The sequence below is a fragment of the Danio rerio genome, chromosome 12, assembly GCF_052040795.2.
Source record: "Danio rerio strain M-AB ecotype USA chromosome 12, GRCz13ab, whole genome shotgun sequence".
In the NCBI taxonomy this organism is placed as follows: Eukaryota; Metazoa; Chordata; class Actinopteri; order Cypriniformes; family Danionidae; genus Danio; species Danio rerio.
Genome location: NC_141032.1, coordinates 17,600,145 through 17,616,788, shown reverse-complemented (window position 1 = coordinate 17,616,788; position 16,644 = coordinate 17,600,145). Strand labels below are relative to the sequence as shown.

The 16,644-nt window shown below is 35.7% G+C and overlaps 1 protein-coding gene across 1 annotated transcript in view; it reads right to left on the bottom strand.

The window, feature by feature from the left end:
* Nucleotides 1–16,644, bottom strand: part of adprh (ADP-ribosylarginine hydrolase) — a 50,588-nt gene that overhangs the window by 7,281 nt on the left and 26,663 nt on the right. The window contains 1 exon segment of the mRNA NM_001003453.2: nucleotides 8,664–8,878. Within this exon segment, the coding sequence (NP_001003453.1) occupies nucleotides 8,664–8,878 (215 nt within the window).

The following is a 16,644-nucleotide window of genomic DNA, read 5'->3' as shown; positions in this document are numbered from 1 at the left end:
TCATTTACACCTTGATGTCTATAGCCTCAATAGCAAAGAGCACAGCCCATTTACACCTCAACACAGAGCAAGTTTAGCAGAAGAATGTCAAATCAGAATCACGCAGATGAAGCACACCAGCTACTACTTTCATGAAACTATTAAATGTGTATTGTCATAAATTTGCTTATTTGCAGCAGCTTTTTTTCGCGCAACAGAATTGCGGCGTTGGGAAGCCGTCAATGAATAAAAACAGGGTCAATAGTGAAATCGGATTTTCATTGTATCCCTATTACCTATATCAATGCATTGAAGTCCTTTTATGGTGTCATCACGATAGAATAGCCTAAGGCCCCGTTTACACTAGTGCGTTTTAGTTTTAAAACGGCGTTTTAGAATGAAAACGATCTGCGTCCACACTCACGTTTTACCCAGCGTTTCTGAACTGCTCTCCGTCCACACCAAAACGCTGAAAACGCACATCACGTGACCACACACACACACTTTGGCAATCGCTGGAGCCCATCTACCCAGATGAGAGCTCTGCTAGTCGGACTTCTCATCAAGCATCTCCCGCTGGATCTAATCTCGCTATATTTATTAAACGTGATATTTCATTCATCTTGTTGTCTTTATCTAACGACATATTCCCTGACTTTGGTCATTGGAATCTATTACTTGTTCTCAGGTAACGTGTTTTGGCTGAGCGCAAAGATAAGTTAATGATTAATGTAAGCACGTACATTCATCGCTTGCCTTTATTTCCTATAATGTATAAACTTATTGTATGTTATACTTTTATAATGGCCATTATCGATTATTAAAACTGATATTCAGCAAAAGAGAGGGTATGTTTCGTATTTTCACTGAAATTGAAAGGAGACAGTTGTTATCGGCTCCGTTTTGTTATAAATGTCCACACAGTGAAGATGACGCTCATAATGCAGCACGACGCCTCAACATTTCTGCTGTCTGTATAGTTGTTAATATTAAAATAAAAATAGGCAGTTCCTTATATCATGTTTACATTTTATTGTTGAGAAAGTGAAACAACGTAGCCAGGGTGATGTGAATGAAGTTATAAAGTACACTGTTCCCTGTGAAGATTGACGCGTGTCCTCGGTATGTTTTCCATATCAAACTGAGAAGAAGAGCCTTGATAAAACTTGCGAAGTCTGAACTTACTGAAGAGCGGTGTTGACGCGGTATTGTCGCGCGCCTACTGAAGGGCGGGACCGACCGCGTCGAGGGGGCACTTTTGATCATTTTGGAAGGGCACTTTCTATCCAAAGGGCATGTGCACTGCACAGGTTGAGCCCTATGTGTGCACGTGCCTGTCTCGGAGTATTTAGTGCACTATTTAGTTAGGATATGCAGCTCCGTCTGCTGAGGGCACAGCCGCTTCCCCACCGGCAGCCATGTCCGCTGCCCTCTTCTAACATGTTAGAAAATACTGCAAATCAAGCTGTTGGTATCTCCCCGTGGTTGAAATTGTTCGTTATTCGAAAAAAAAAGAATAAATATCCGTGCGCAAGCTTTCTAGATTTATTTTAGGCCTATATTCAGCTGTTTTAATCTTGCAATTCTGATAACTTTTAGAGATAATGTCTGTTTTTATCAACTTGTCTGTCATTTATTTCTCATTTGCTACTTATTTTATTAATTTGTTGATGTTAATATACTACATACAGTCTTGTATATGCATATCTAAAATCCTTTGGCATTCAAATTTGCTTTGAACTTGAAAGAGAGAAAGAATCTGATTTTACCCGTCAGAGCACATTGCATATGCCTTTTTTTAATAACATTTATTTAACAAATATTTTAGCACATCGAAAGTAATTAAATTACCTGTCTTTTAATTAAAACCTTTATGCAAAAAGATCAGAAAAAAAGGCAATATATGCGACATGACATCGCTCTCATGCCACGATTTGAGGATAAATTCGCTTTTAGGCGCTGCTTTGAATAAAATAAAACTATTAAAAAGCACATTAAAGACACTCATAAAATAAAACATTAATAAAGGAGTATCTTATGAAAAAACACCAATTGACGGGCTCTGCTTTCGGTTTTAAAAGAATCAAGCAGCTTTAAAAATATAATTTGCTGAAGAGAAATGACATGGAAAAAAAGATTAAACATATCGGCACTGTAAAAAGAACATTCCTCTTTGATATATTCTTTCGACTCCGACACATCAGCTAAGATTATGAACGTCGGAGTGTCTCTCCTGCTTCAGTAGCGTATCCCGCTGGTTATAAAGGAGGAGGCGGAGAGAATGCGCTGCTTAGTTTCGGCTCGATATATTTAATTAAAAACTAACACCGAGCTGCTTATAACGCGCAAAAAAGTTAAACTAAAATGCACAACTCTTGTTGGTTGCACCTGCGGGATGCACAATGAACCTAACGCGCCATTATTTTAATTCTATATTCGTGAAGAATGAGCCAACCGCATATGCTAAGTCAGTCCTGTTGGTCGGGACTCTCTGCTTTATAACTTATTAGTTTATTACAATAATCACACTTAGCTTTGCCATCGTTCTTCACCACATATAGCCACTCAACACATCTTGCGGTCCATCTTTAATGTTTAGATTATTGAAGGTGCTATTGATGTTTTGAGAAAAAAAATTGATAGTACTGAAACTAAATTATTAAAAATAAACTTGCGGGACTTCGTTTATGTCCTGCGGCAACATTATTTTTATTACACTTTAAGTGATCTGCTTGAGGTAGGTCACGTTTATCAATGGTAAGTTTTAGCCTAAGTTTACATCAATAACATAATGTGCATTGTCCTTTACCATACAAAAAAAGTAAAAAAAAAACATTTATTTATATAGCATTTATTTTTAAATGCATTAAAAAACAAGCGCATATCTTAGCCTTGAGTTTGTTCACACTCTGCCTGACTCTGTATTAACATAAATGCTGTATTTTAATATAGCTAATTTTGATTAGCTTTAACTGACAGCCTTTTCTTCTTTTTCCGCGGTTATGCGCATTATATTTCACACGCATATGCAAGGTGACTGAATATGAAATTAAAATACAAAACTTACTGAGCCATTAAGTAAAAAAACAAAACAAAACAACAGTTATACTTTAAAGCAGAACATTGACGTTTTGAAACAAAAAAAACGGAACTGAAACTAAATTATTAAAAAATAAACCTGCCAGACTTAATTTATGTCCTATTTTCATTTTTTATTTATTTTCATTATTCGTTTATTATTATGTACTATAATTGAAACATAAAATGAGATAGTAAAATATAATCAACAACGAAAATGTAAATAAAAACGTAAATTAAAAACATAAATGAAAATATCTTGTCTTAGTCCTATCAAAATAGCAAACTACATCTCTCTATATTTAGACTAAAAGACTGCTTTATTTATTTATTTATTTATTTATTTAAGACTACTTATTTGTACTGAATATGCTTTCACTTTAGTTGTCTTTCATTTCTTCAATTCTATTTTCCAAAACGAATCCTCTTTGCACTTAAAAAGTTTACAATAAACAGGTAAACAAATTTTAAATGTAAGTTGAGGTGATCGCAAGTTCACAACTGTGAGGTGATGTGCTCTACCGGCAGGATAATATATATTATTTTGCTGTTTTTCTTATGCGTACGTTTAAGATTTGAGATAATAACATTGCCATGATAGTCAAAGAAATCAAAACATTATTTTCACCCCAACGCAATTTAATCGGGCACTGAAGGCTAATAACTTAATTCTTATATTTGCTTTTTGACTTCTCACCATGTATCTTTTCTACAGCATAGTATAGTGTAAGAGCATGTCTATTACCAGAAAAACTAAATTAAAATTATATTTTAATTGAACACATCACATCACATACAGTAAGCTACGCCTACAGAACAGTCTGTTTAGCATTGTGAAAAGGCAAAGCTGAATATCTGTGGTTAAAGTGCCACCCAGCGGTCAAATGCTGCTGGCGCATCAAGTACCGCTGTCGCCGCGGTATGAATGGCGGCACAAGGAACACATTGAAGTAGTAACATCTGTATATATCACTTTATTTCAATAGACATTTTACCATAATTTTATGTTTTTTGTTTGGCAGCCGTAGCTGAAAGTCATTTGACATTTTTTTTTAGGATGTTTTATTATTTTTTAACAGAGCAAGTAATTACAATTTATTACTTTAATTTTACGTAATTTTAAATGTACTTCATAAAAAACAGGAAAAAACACTGTAAACAATATGGCAATTTTATTGTATAAAACTGACAAATTGCTGTAATTTGTCATTACTTATATAGTACATAAAATAACAGTCAAGCTGTTAATTTACAGATATTGTTTGCAATTTTCATGGATTTTTGAATGTAATTTAAAATAACAGAAAAAATACCGTAGAAGTAATACTGTAATTTCCCTGTATAAAAAACAAAAATGTCAGTAATTTGTCTTTAATGATAAAGTACCTAAAATGAAGTCAAACTGTGAATTTAGAGAGATTGTTTGTCATTTTACTAAGTTCTACATATGACTTTAAATGACAAAAAATGACTGTAAAAAATTTAGGGATATTTTCTGTAAAATTAAGTTTTTTTTTTTACAGTGTAGCTTAACTACATTTCTCAGTAGTGTGGCGGTAGCGTCGCTAAAAAGCTTTTCAGTAGCGAAACTATTTTATTAGTGAAGTAGCGCAGTAGCGTCCACACAAGCTAAATTTACATATCAGGGATCAATAAGTGACAGCACGGACATTCACAGAGCTGTGAGGCCGGTGTCCAGCTGGCGAAAATAAAATTCCAAATAATGATGAGAATTGTGCTTTCTTCTTCTTCCTGTTTTACGGTGACAACAAACTTTTTGGTGCGTTACTGCCATATCTGGTCGGTGACATCGCCAACTAATAGACCAAATACCATGTTTGTAAACATTCAAGATGCAAGCAAAGTCCAGCATTTCTCATTAGGTCTTCACTTCATTCAGCTGCCTTTTACGCCAAAGACTTCTGCAGTTGGCATCAAAGCAGTGTGGTGTATGGTAAAATTTATCGAATTTAGCATCCTACCGCACAACATGACACACATATATATATATATATATATATATATATATATATATATATATATATATATATATATATATATATATATATATATATATATATATATATATATATATATATATATATATCTTTGCTTGTCCAATATTTTTATCAACTCATATTTTCTAAAACACAAAAGCCATATATATATATATGAAATAAATAAATACAAACTTTAATCTCAATTTAATTTCTGTATACTGTCAATAAAGATATTTGTTAAGTTCTAAAAAATACACTATTCATTCATTTATTTTTCTTCGCATTAGTCCTTTATTTATCAGGGGTTGCCGCACTGGCATGAACTGCCAATTATTCCAGCATGTTTTATGCAGGAGATGCCTTCCCAGCCACAACCCAATATTGGAAATCATCCACACACAAGCATTCACACACACTCATACACCACAGCCAATTTAGCTACTCAATACACTATTCACTCAGCCTATATTCAATAATAAACATAACAAAAACTGCATGCAAATGCATGGGTAAATCTTCAAAGGGAAAAGTGAACTTTATAACCTCATTCACCTCATCCTCCTTGCTGTTTCACTATCTAAACAATGAAAACACAATACAAGTCAAATTTGTTTTATTTTGATATTATGATTAACAGACACCAAACAGCATCGTGTAGCTATATATTTATATGAGCGTCATCTTCACTCTGCATATTTATAACAAATCAGGGCTTATATAACTGCCTCCTTTCATTTTCATTGAAAAGAACAAACTTTACCCCATCTCTTTTGCAGAATTTTTGTTTTAATAATCAATAATGGCCATTATAACAGTATAACGTACATTAAATTTATATGATAAAGGTAAGCAATCAGTCAATGTGCCGAATCAGTGTACGTGGCAACATAAATTAATATATTAGCTTATCTTTGCACTCAGCCAAAACAGAGTTACCTGAGAACAAGTGATTCAAAAGACATAAGAGTTGTTAGATAGAGACAAAAAGATGAATTCAATATCACATTTAACAACTATAGTGAGATGAGATCATCCAGCAGATGAACTGTCTGACATGCACTATACTCTCACCTGGGGTTTATGCTCACCCGCTGAACTACTGGCTGCAGCTCTTGGCAGAGAGTGTGTGGTCACGTGATTTGCGTTTTTAGCCGTGTACTAGAATGAACGGAGAACTTTTTAGAACCGCTAAATGAAACAGCGGTGTATTTCCTGCGATTTCTCTGCGCCTCCCTTGCGTTTCTTCTCTCTGACTCTTGACTATTTTGACAAATACACACAGACAACGCACGCTCACACAAAGTCCAAAATAGGAGTTTGTGATTGGGCCAGCCCATTGTCAATACAGAAAAGAGTACTGTAGATTACTGTAGTAAAGGCTAAAGTAATTTATTGTAATTGCTATTAGGTCATGATAGTTATTAATGATACTACATTATGTAGTGTAATTTATAAATGAAGAGTTGTAAATATACACACACATATATATATATATATATATATATATATATATATATATATATATATATATATATATATATATATATATATATATATATATATATGTATGTACACACACACACACAAAATATAATGTGTATTCCTAAATATTTCCCTTTTATATAAATTACTATAAGACTTTTAACGTGCAATGCCTGGTTTTATTGGAATTTTTGATGTTTACCTCATATGATTCATTACAGTTTTATTCATTACTAAGATATGATAGACTTGGATTTAAGTTGCTTTGATTTCAAAATAAAATTGCAAAACTAGAGTAGATGTATTTTTTTATTGCAAACTGCACAACTAACTAAAACTTAGATTTTGTAACAACAGTAAACAATGTTTTTTATATAAGGTGTGGTTTTGTGGTGGCTGTACTTTAAAAATAAATCAATATAATATTAATTTAAATGATGAAAGTGCTATTGTAACGTCACACCAGCTTGGTATAAATGCTTAAGTTAAAGTTAAAATTATCCATTAGAAACTTAAAATTCATCAAAAAGTAATCAGATGTAATCAGTCACTTTTCTTTTATAAAGTAATCGAAAAGGTACACTACTTATTACATTTTAAATAGGGTAATTTGTAATCTGTAATCTATTATATTTCTAAAGTAACCTCCCCAACACTGCAGGTAATATTGTACATTTGTCAAAAAAAATTATCAAGTATGTTTCAGTAAGAACTGTTCTCTTTGAAAAAAATTATACCATGTAATGATTTTAATTTGTTTTACACAGATATAGATTATTCATTTCATTCTAGCACTTTTAAAATGAGTAGACCTTGGTGAAATAGAGTGAACCTTGATGCCTACTCCTAAACAAAGGGTATGATAATTAGTTTCTTAAATCTTAACAAGTGATATTTTTGAGAAACCTCATTTTGCAGAAAAAACAGATAAATACATTGAAAAAATGTATTGAGAATCTGAAATCATTCACTTTGTCACGAGGCCAATAGAAAACTGACCTTGTCATTCAACAACAAATAAATAAATAGAAGCATTTTTTAACTGATTCTTATACTGAATATATTTATTCTTTAATAAGTTATAAATGACATAAAAAACATTGAAACATACAATGAAACAACATATACTAGGTGTTTATTTGCTTAAGGACAGGTTGTGTTAAACTTATTGGCAATTAAAATAGAGGCAACAACTGCAGTAATGGTGATCCACACAGTGACCATTATTGTTTATTTAAATTAGACTTATGTTTTCAAAATAAGAATTTAAACATAATTAAAACATATTTTGACTTTGTGACATTATACTGCATTAATCATTCCTGTAGACAGTACCTAACAAAATAAAACTTTGCAGAATAAAAATTTTAAATCATTCTTCACCAGTAGGTGGCAGATACAAATTAGTAATGATCACCAGTGAAGCTTGGAGAACAGTGAATGGTGCCATTTTACGTTTCTATTGAAACCAAACAATCTACACATTTGGGCAAATAAAGTGAAGTACAAGTATACTAAATTAAGCCAAGTTCCAAAAAAAAAAAATGCTTTATATACTTAATAACTGCATGTGAGCAGTATTCTAAATAAGCATATACAAATAAATGTATAATGTAATAACAAATGCATATAATAAATAAATAAATAAAAAACACTCACATTACTTTCCTTAAGAAGTAACACATTTAGACACTTTTTAAGTGACTTAAGATTGTATTACTTTTTCCCCAACACTGCAATTAAGATCAACATCCCGTTATATTTTTTCAGATATGTTATACCTTTGTATATGATATGTTATACCAAATGTTATACCTTTCTCATAATACTTAATCGTCCTTTTATGACTAATAGAATAGTTTACTGGACAGGACTTCTAGTTTCATTTTCAGAACTGCAGTCTCAGTCAATAAAATCCAGTCAAAAACAAAAGTGCTAATCAGTAAAACAAAAAAAGTTAAAATTGTTTCCCCAAAATGTTTTCTGTCTGTACACATAGTATTGTTTTTTTTTTTTATTACTTCTAAACATGTTTATATGAGCAAACATTCTCAAGAACAGAACTTAACTACAAAGCAAAAAAAAAAAAAAAAAAAAACATACTTTGAAATCTGAAAAGTTTACCTCCATGAAATCCTGCTCGACTCATAAGTTCCTCCCAGTCTGAGCCAGCTCCTAGCAGGGCATCCAGAGCAATCATTGGAGCATCATGACCACTTCGACCAGCCCAACCTGACAGGCTAAAGCTTTTGTAGGCTTCATCTCGTTCAGCTGGCCCATAATTGTCAGGCCAATTAACTGGCCCAGTTCCAGAAGACAATGCTCTGAGATCCAAATACCTTGAAGAATAGGAAGATAATGAAGAGAAAAAAAATTCTGGTCAGATAAATGTTGTTTTTTAGAATGCCTATATTTTTTTCATATGGTTAAACTAACATGTTTGTTCATTTTTTCACCAGCTCTATTTCGGCTTCTTTAATTCATTTTCACATTTCCTCTACTCTTTTGAATATATGCTTGATTGTGTGTATTTGTTTAGTCATAGTTTGTCACCTTACCTTAATAAAACTTTTTGTCCAGCAACAAAATCCGCTAACAAAATAGTAAATGCACCATAAGAGATGAGACTCTGCTTGGTTTATTCTCAAAACACACCCAAAACTCATCAAGAGAATAAGCACAACCCTGTTAGATCATGCGCTGCGGCATACAGCGTATTTTTCCATCCTTAAAAATAGCAAAAATGTATTCGGACACACCCTTAATGTTTTTGCACCCTGCACTTTAGACTTAGCGGCTAGATCATTAAATTAGAGCCCTCTGAGGTTTACTCTATCGCATATGATATAGTTTGTCCATAACAAACACCATGTTTGAACATAAAGATATCCATCAGTGCACACTGCACCAGGACACCCTGGGCCGGAGGTTGATAATTGATTTTGTGGTTGTTTCATATGATCTCCAGCCGTATTTCTTGGATACTTGGATGAAAAAAATCCAGAGCTGTCAACTGATAACTACCTGCTGGCAAAGGAGGAGGCCAGACAATTAAGCCCTAAACATATTGAGAGGGTCATCTGGAAACGTCTTGCTGAACCATATGTCAGAGAGGTTTTCAAAAAACACTTTGAGCAGATCCCGAGGGAGGCTAGAGACATTGAGTCTAAGTGGTCCATGTTCTCTATGTTCACCAACCTGGTGTTGGACACCCCAAGTAAGGGATGCTGTCAAGCCAAAGGAGTCCTACAAGGAATGGCTGGCTTGTGGGACTTCTGAGGCAATGATGGATACAGAGGAGCCAAGGGTGCTGAAACACAGACGGTTGTGGAAGCAAAAACACAGGCATGGGAAGAGTTCAAGGAGACCATTGAGGAAGACTACTAGTAAATCTCAAAGAGATTCTGGCAGAAGTTACAGTTTGGTAATGTGGCGATCAAGACACATGTTGTTAAGGCTCCACGTTATTACATGTAATTTCTTCACAATACACCCTATTTTACTAGTATATCAAATTCCATATACCATTCATTTTATTTAAAGTCCACGTCTTTGGACTATCCACTTAAAATTGGCAAATCAACAAGGACAGGTTCAACACCCTCGTCAAAAAAGCAGGAAAATGGAAGATAATGAACTTGCATCTTTGCAGCTCACAATCGAGTCTCTAGTCAAGGACCTTGAAAAAATTCAGAAAGGACATGATTGAAGAATTCCTTGAACTTCTAAATAGCTTACTGGAACCAATTCAGTCTTTAATCAAATAATTTGGCGCAACCTTAACATCACAAGCGTCAATGACCAGCACAACAAAAGTGAGCCTTTCACATTACTCTGACCGAAAATTAGGTAAAGGCTCTTCAATTGAAGCAGACTAATACGGATAATTCACTTTTTGGCTCATCCTTCAAGTGCATAGGGACCCACATTGCAAAAGACTTTTCCTGGACTTTTCCACCAACAACTCCAGCCTGGTCAAAAAGGCTCACCAGCACCTATTTTTCTTAAGGCAACTTGAGAAGAACCAGCTTTCATCAGCCGTCTTGTTAAACTTCTGCCGCTGCACAATAGAAAGCCTCCTGACCAATTGCATCACAGTCTACTATGCAAGCTGCTCTGTTACTGAGTGTAAGGCACTGCAGCGGGTGGTGAAAACTGCCCAACGAATGACAGGGACCACACTGCCAGCCATAGAGGACATCCAGAAAAAACATTGTCTGCGATGATCACGCAGTCTTCTTAAGGATTCCTCTCACCCTGCTCACAGACTTCCATCTGTCAGGCGCTTCAGGCTGCCCCGGACAAAAACCAGCAGACTGAGGAACAGCTTTTTCCCCTAAATTGTCTTCCTTTTGAACTCTGCCCCGCACTGACTCTTTTGCCCCCCAATACACCCCCCATACTCCTTTAACTTATACTCCTCACAATCACTGCACTACTTAACATTTGCACAAATACATTTAACAATTAAAAATTGCACATATTCATTGTACTACATTGCACTGATTCATTTATTTGAACTGTACATACCCACACATGGTCATTTGTAATTATGTACACATCCACTGTACATATACATTTGTAAGTATGTCTATCTATCTGCACACAGACACTGTACATATATTCATTTATTGTAAATCAACATAACCTGTATATAATGTTTATAGTACATCCATCTGTAAATATCACTATAGTTTTTTTATAACTGCACTTTATAACTTATACCTGTATCCTGCTCTAGCTGCTATTGCACTGCTGGTTAGACCTAAACTGCATTTCGATGCCTTTTACTTGTACATGTGTAATGACAATAAAGTTTAATCTAATCTAATAAAGAAAACACTGGTCTTAAAGTCAACAAGGAGGACCTGGGGCCTCATGTACGAAGACTTGCGTGGAAATCTTACTAAAACATTGCGTACGCACAAAGCTGTAAATGTGCGTACGCAGAAAAAAATTCAGATGTATGAAACACTGCGTACGCCGAATCTCACGCATATTCTTTTGTACATCTGAATGAACGTGAAACTGAGCGCAACATGCACGAGCGCAAAACCCCTCCCTGCCTCCTCCCCCGTATGAATATGCTAATGACTATGCTAATGGCAAAACCCAACGAAAAAGCAAAGGCAAAAGCAAGCAAGAAGAGAAACTTTGAACAGAATGTGAATTGGTGGTGCTCCTTTCGGAGGCAGACAGGAGAAAAGCGGTGTTATTTGCAAGTTTGTTCTCCGGAATTAACAACAAAAGAAAAAAATAGAGTGGAAGAGTTTAGCTGATCCGGTTAACACAGTTGGGTCTGAACATCGCACTGAGTGCATTAAAAAAAGAAATAGTGTGGTTTATATCTGTAAAATGTTGCAGCACTCGCAACAGTCTCAGTGGCGCGCTCCTAAGACGCATGTCATCATGTTTTGACACGTGCATGAACTCGGCTCGAATCCAGCGTCTGATTAACTCTTTCTTGTTTTTTCCCCCGCTACAAATCAGATTTTGCCTTCTATTTATCACGAAAAAGACAAGTAGGAATCATCAATAACTTTGTGCATCATATTTTATTTGCACATTTATTGAATGGAAATGTTTCTGATTCACGCATGCAAATTCATCTTCAGATGGTGCCTTTATAGCAATGTGCGTGCGGTAGATAGCTCAGATTACATTGGGAAAACAGGCGACTGCTGCAAATTGTGCTTTAATGTTTAGCTGCTCAACTGTATGGTATGGAAATCTTATTTACCTGCTAGATCGATGAACCCGTCTCATACAGCTGCCATTGCAAGGCTCAGTCACTTTGTAAAGTGCAATTTAACACAACTGCCTCTAGGAGTCGCCAATGGAAATAAAACAGACACGCACAAAAAATGTGCGTACGCCTGCCAGAAAGCTGCCGTGAACCTGCGCACATTCCCACGTTCAGTTCATTGTTAGTAAATCCAAACGTGAGTGATTCTGAGCGTGAAACCTGGCGTACGCAAAGTTTTTGTGCGTACGCAGCGTTGATACATGAGGCCCCTGGTGTCTTGTTCAAAGCACCAAAATATACAAGTTGTAGGGCTATCAGAAAGTATCTATAGGAAAGAACTCAAGAGAGAGAGAGTTTCTCTTCTCTTAACTTCTCGGCAATAATCTAGAAGGACCACTGGAGCTGGACGGCACCCAGAGCCTCCACCCAAAATCTTGTTTCCACTAATTATCAGATTTTACTGTTACATCATTAAGGAAGCTGTCATAAGATGGGCTAAATCCCAATCATATCTCTCTAACAAAAGCCAAAAATTTTAAGATGTATAAGAATTTCAGTGCAGACGTGAGCTTATTCTACAAGCAAGGATTTGGAATGCTGTATCCAGTTCGCTTCTGTGAAGCAGATCTTTGAATACCCAAAAGAAGCAGTTATTTTACCAACAGAAATTTCCTGCCTAATCCTGGCACTGCAGCGTTGCTGTAGTACACAATTCCCTGACAATGAGGTAACTTGATGGTTTAAGCTGCAGTAAATAATTTGTGAAAGACAAACTTATATCTCTCTTTCTATAACACTATAATCGGATGCAGGCCAATTTTTGACTGTTGAAAAAAATGTGACACATTTAAACCCTCATTCTGTAATACAGTAGCCTACTCTGACCCAAACTTCATAGTATACATGTTTAAAAGTCTTATGCCACTGGTTTCTGGCTTTTGCGCCATTTTGAGACATGATTTTTATTTCTTACTAAATACAAAGTTATTTTTATTTATTTTGTCAATTTATCTAGTGTACTTATCCTATGTATTATTTTTCTGCTATTAGTTGACAATTTTTACATGGCTAATCGGCAGTGTAATTATAAGTTCTGGATTCTCTTGCTGTTTGTATTGGTCTACTTCCACCACTCCTTTTATTTCTCTTTCATCCCTCTCATGTACAACCTTTTGCTTCATTCGACTCCCAAGCCCATCTTTTTGCGTTTTTACATAGTGTTTTATCTTTGCAACAATATAAATTACCAGTCCTAAAGCTAATAAAGGGAGTTTGCCAAGTTATACTGTTAAATTTGTGACTTGCAATGTGGGAAATCTGGGCAGTCAAATTAAAAGATAAAAAGGGTTTTCACACTTAAAGAATTTGTCCACAGATATTGCTTTTCCTCAGGAAACCCCTCTTAGAATATGTGACCAGACTAGACAACGTAAAACATAGGTCCACTATTTTATTACACAAACATGTCAAATTTCCTTCAGACCATGTATTCTCTAATTTAGGTGGGCGCCTGGGCGGAATGTAATTGTTTCAGGTACTCTGTATCAAACACATGTTAACTTAGTGTTTAAGCTCCCAATTATAACATCACCACTTTTGTTAATACACTTTACTCTTGCCAACCAAATTTAGACACCATATATATATATATATATATATATATATATATATATATATATATATATATATATATATATATATATATATATATATATATATATTTATATATTTTTTTATGTCCACTGTGTTTATTAACTTGCGTGGCAAAGCTGCACCCTGTTTGCTAACGAGGAATTTTGCAACCACATTTCTACAGATATTGATATTAAAAAAAGAAAAAAAAAACAATAAATCAAATTCACAGGACAGGTGTGAATGCAGCAATCGTACTCGGGTGTGCACCAAAAGCGGACCAAAAAAAAGTGTACCGAGACCTGCTTGAAGAGGTGGTCTCGGTAAGCTTTCATACGAACCCTGGAGCGGTTTGTTTGTGGTGAGAATATGATCTGAACTAAAACAGACCCAACCGCAAAAAAATTGCGTCTTTTGGACTAATCCAGCTGCCATGGGCAGCTGTGCTCTGCATTATGGGATATGGAGGAAAAATATTTGTTGACAGCACTTTACCAACAGAGAGAGAGAGGGGAAAACATTACCTGATGGATCGTTGGTAAAATTTACGCAAGATGACCATGTCGCAGTTTAGCTAAATTAATTCACATCTTCTCCTGAAGTGACATGCGATGCAATAAAAGAATTCTAGCCGCGGCCGCGATTTATTCTTGAAAATTATAGTTTGTCTAAGGCAGGGATACAATCAGCCAGTGCAGTTGTCCCTCCATAGTAAAAAGCAACATTTTGTGCCTGCCGGTTTGTTTACTTGCAGGAGTGCATTAGCATTTTCTCGCATGTGAATTCTGACCAATCAACAAGCAGTTTAGGAACTATGTTCAACAACCTCTGGCCAATAAGTGATGTGGATTTTGTCAGATGAGTGTATTTTGGTTCTTTTCAACTGGTGTGGCTTTTCAAAAATGTGGTGTTTGTTTAAATGGTAGTACGCAGTAGTCTACACTTTAGAATTTGACCATCATGGCAGGACATATGGGCAACCCGAAAATAATCATGTGTTTAGGTGAGTAAATGACAAAGAAATTAATTTTAGGATGCCAATGCACAAACTGAGATATGATATGGTGAATCATTCCCTGCCCTAATGGATGTCCATTAACTGTCTCCACTGAAACATAAGAGTCACATGGGAGTAATGTGAGCTTATTGTTAGGCAAATTCCCAGGACATCACATTTCCTGTTGTCCCTGAGTCAAGAAGTGCTGTGCAGTAAGATTCAAGATTAGATATGTTTTTAGATATCAAAAGATTGTATAAACTAGAGATAGTGATTGAACCCACTGAATGAGATGCTGTAGGTGGGCCTATGGGGCAGTTGGTCTTGATATGGTCCAACTTGCTGCAAAACAGACAGAGGTGGCCCTTTAGCCATTGCTCTCTATTCTTTTGTGAGATGAGTAAAAGCTAGCTGCATTTACTTGCTTGAAGAAGGAATTGATGTATCGGGTGGTGTTGAGTATTGGTAACATGATGTGCGACCAATGTTGATAAGATGATCTAATTTATTGACAATTTCAATCAACTCATTCAAGTTCCTTCCCTCCACTTGACAGATTAGTTCAGACTAATTCATGAGTTCACCCTCGATGAAACATTAGTTTCAGGGGATCCTCTGCCCAGTGTTCTTTTGCTGCTAAAGTGCTGAAGGTAAGGCATACTCTGGAGCCGTGCACTCTTGCCAAAGGCGGGTTTTTGAACACTTTACAGAACTGATTCAAGGATGTGTTGAAGGTGGAAAGATACTACCATCTGTTTGTCAAACTGTGGTGGCCCACTCTAATGCCTGACCAGTCAACAAGGTGCACACATGCTATACAAATAGCATTGATGGGATAAAAGGCAAAACATGCATCTTTTGAATGGCTTTGATGATTTCCTCTGTCAGGGTGGTTAGAGAGCAAGTTGCTGCTGGTAAGTGGCTAACTAAGTGTCCTAGATCGAAAGCTCTGTGAATAACTGTTGTAGTCCCATTGGATCACTTTTTTGGCATTTTTTCTGTAAAGACTGGTTAGAAATATGTTGATCTATTTGCTATATAATTTATTGCACAGCATAAAAAGACAATGGCAACTCCCCCAATTGTATAGTATAGTAGGGATATCCAAGTAGCTGGGTGATGAACCAGAAGAGTCCAGGGCAGGCAGCAAGGAATTGAAAGAGATATCAGGCAGAGGTTGGGGCTGGCTGCAGCTACTTAAAAAGAGATATCAGGCAAAAGTTGGGGCAAGCAATAAAATTATCAGAGTGAACAACAGTCCAAACTGGTCCACAAACAGTCAATAATGCAAGAAAAGAAAAAGATGATGGTCATGGCTAATCAAACTTTGCACTGAGCAGAGGGAAGCATGGGTTATAAATACACAGTGAAATAGCCATCACCTGAATGTTCATTTCAAATTCGTTCATTTTTAATGAATCTTTAAAATGACTCAGGAACTACAAGTCCTCTCAGAGAGTGATTCGTTCATCCGCATGTGCGCACATGTGCAGGTGGTATTGTTCATTTCAAGTCTTTGGAAGACATCACAGAAAGGCAGAAGCCAATCATTTGTGTTTGATCCGTTCATCTCTAAAGTCCTCTATCGGTTTCGAGTCATTCGTTCATCACGGGGGAATCATATGCGTTTAGAACCCGAAAGAGAATTGATCCGTTCAAAACTCAGGTGATCGGTTCCTCTGGGCATAGGGAAAGTGGAGCTTGGTTAAATTGTTCACAGCAAAAAGTCA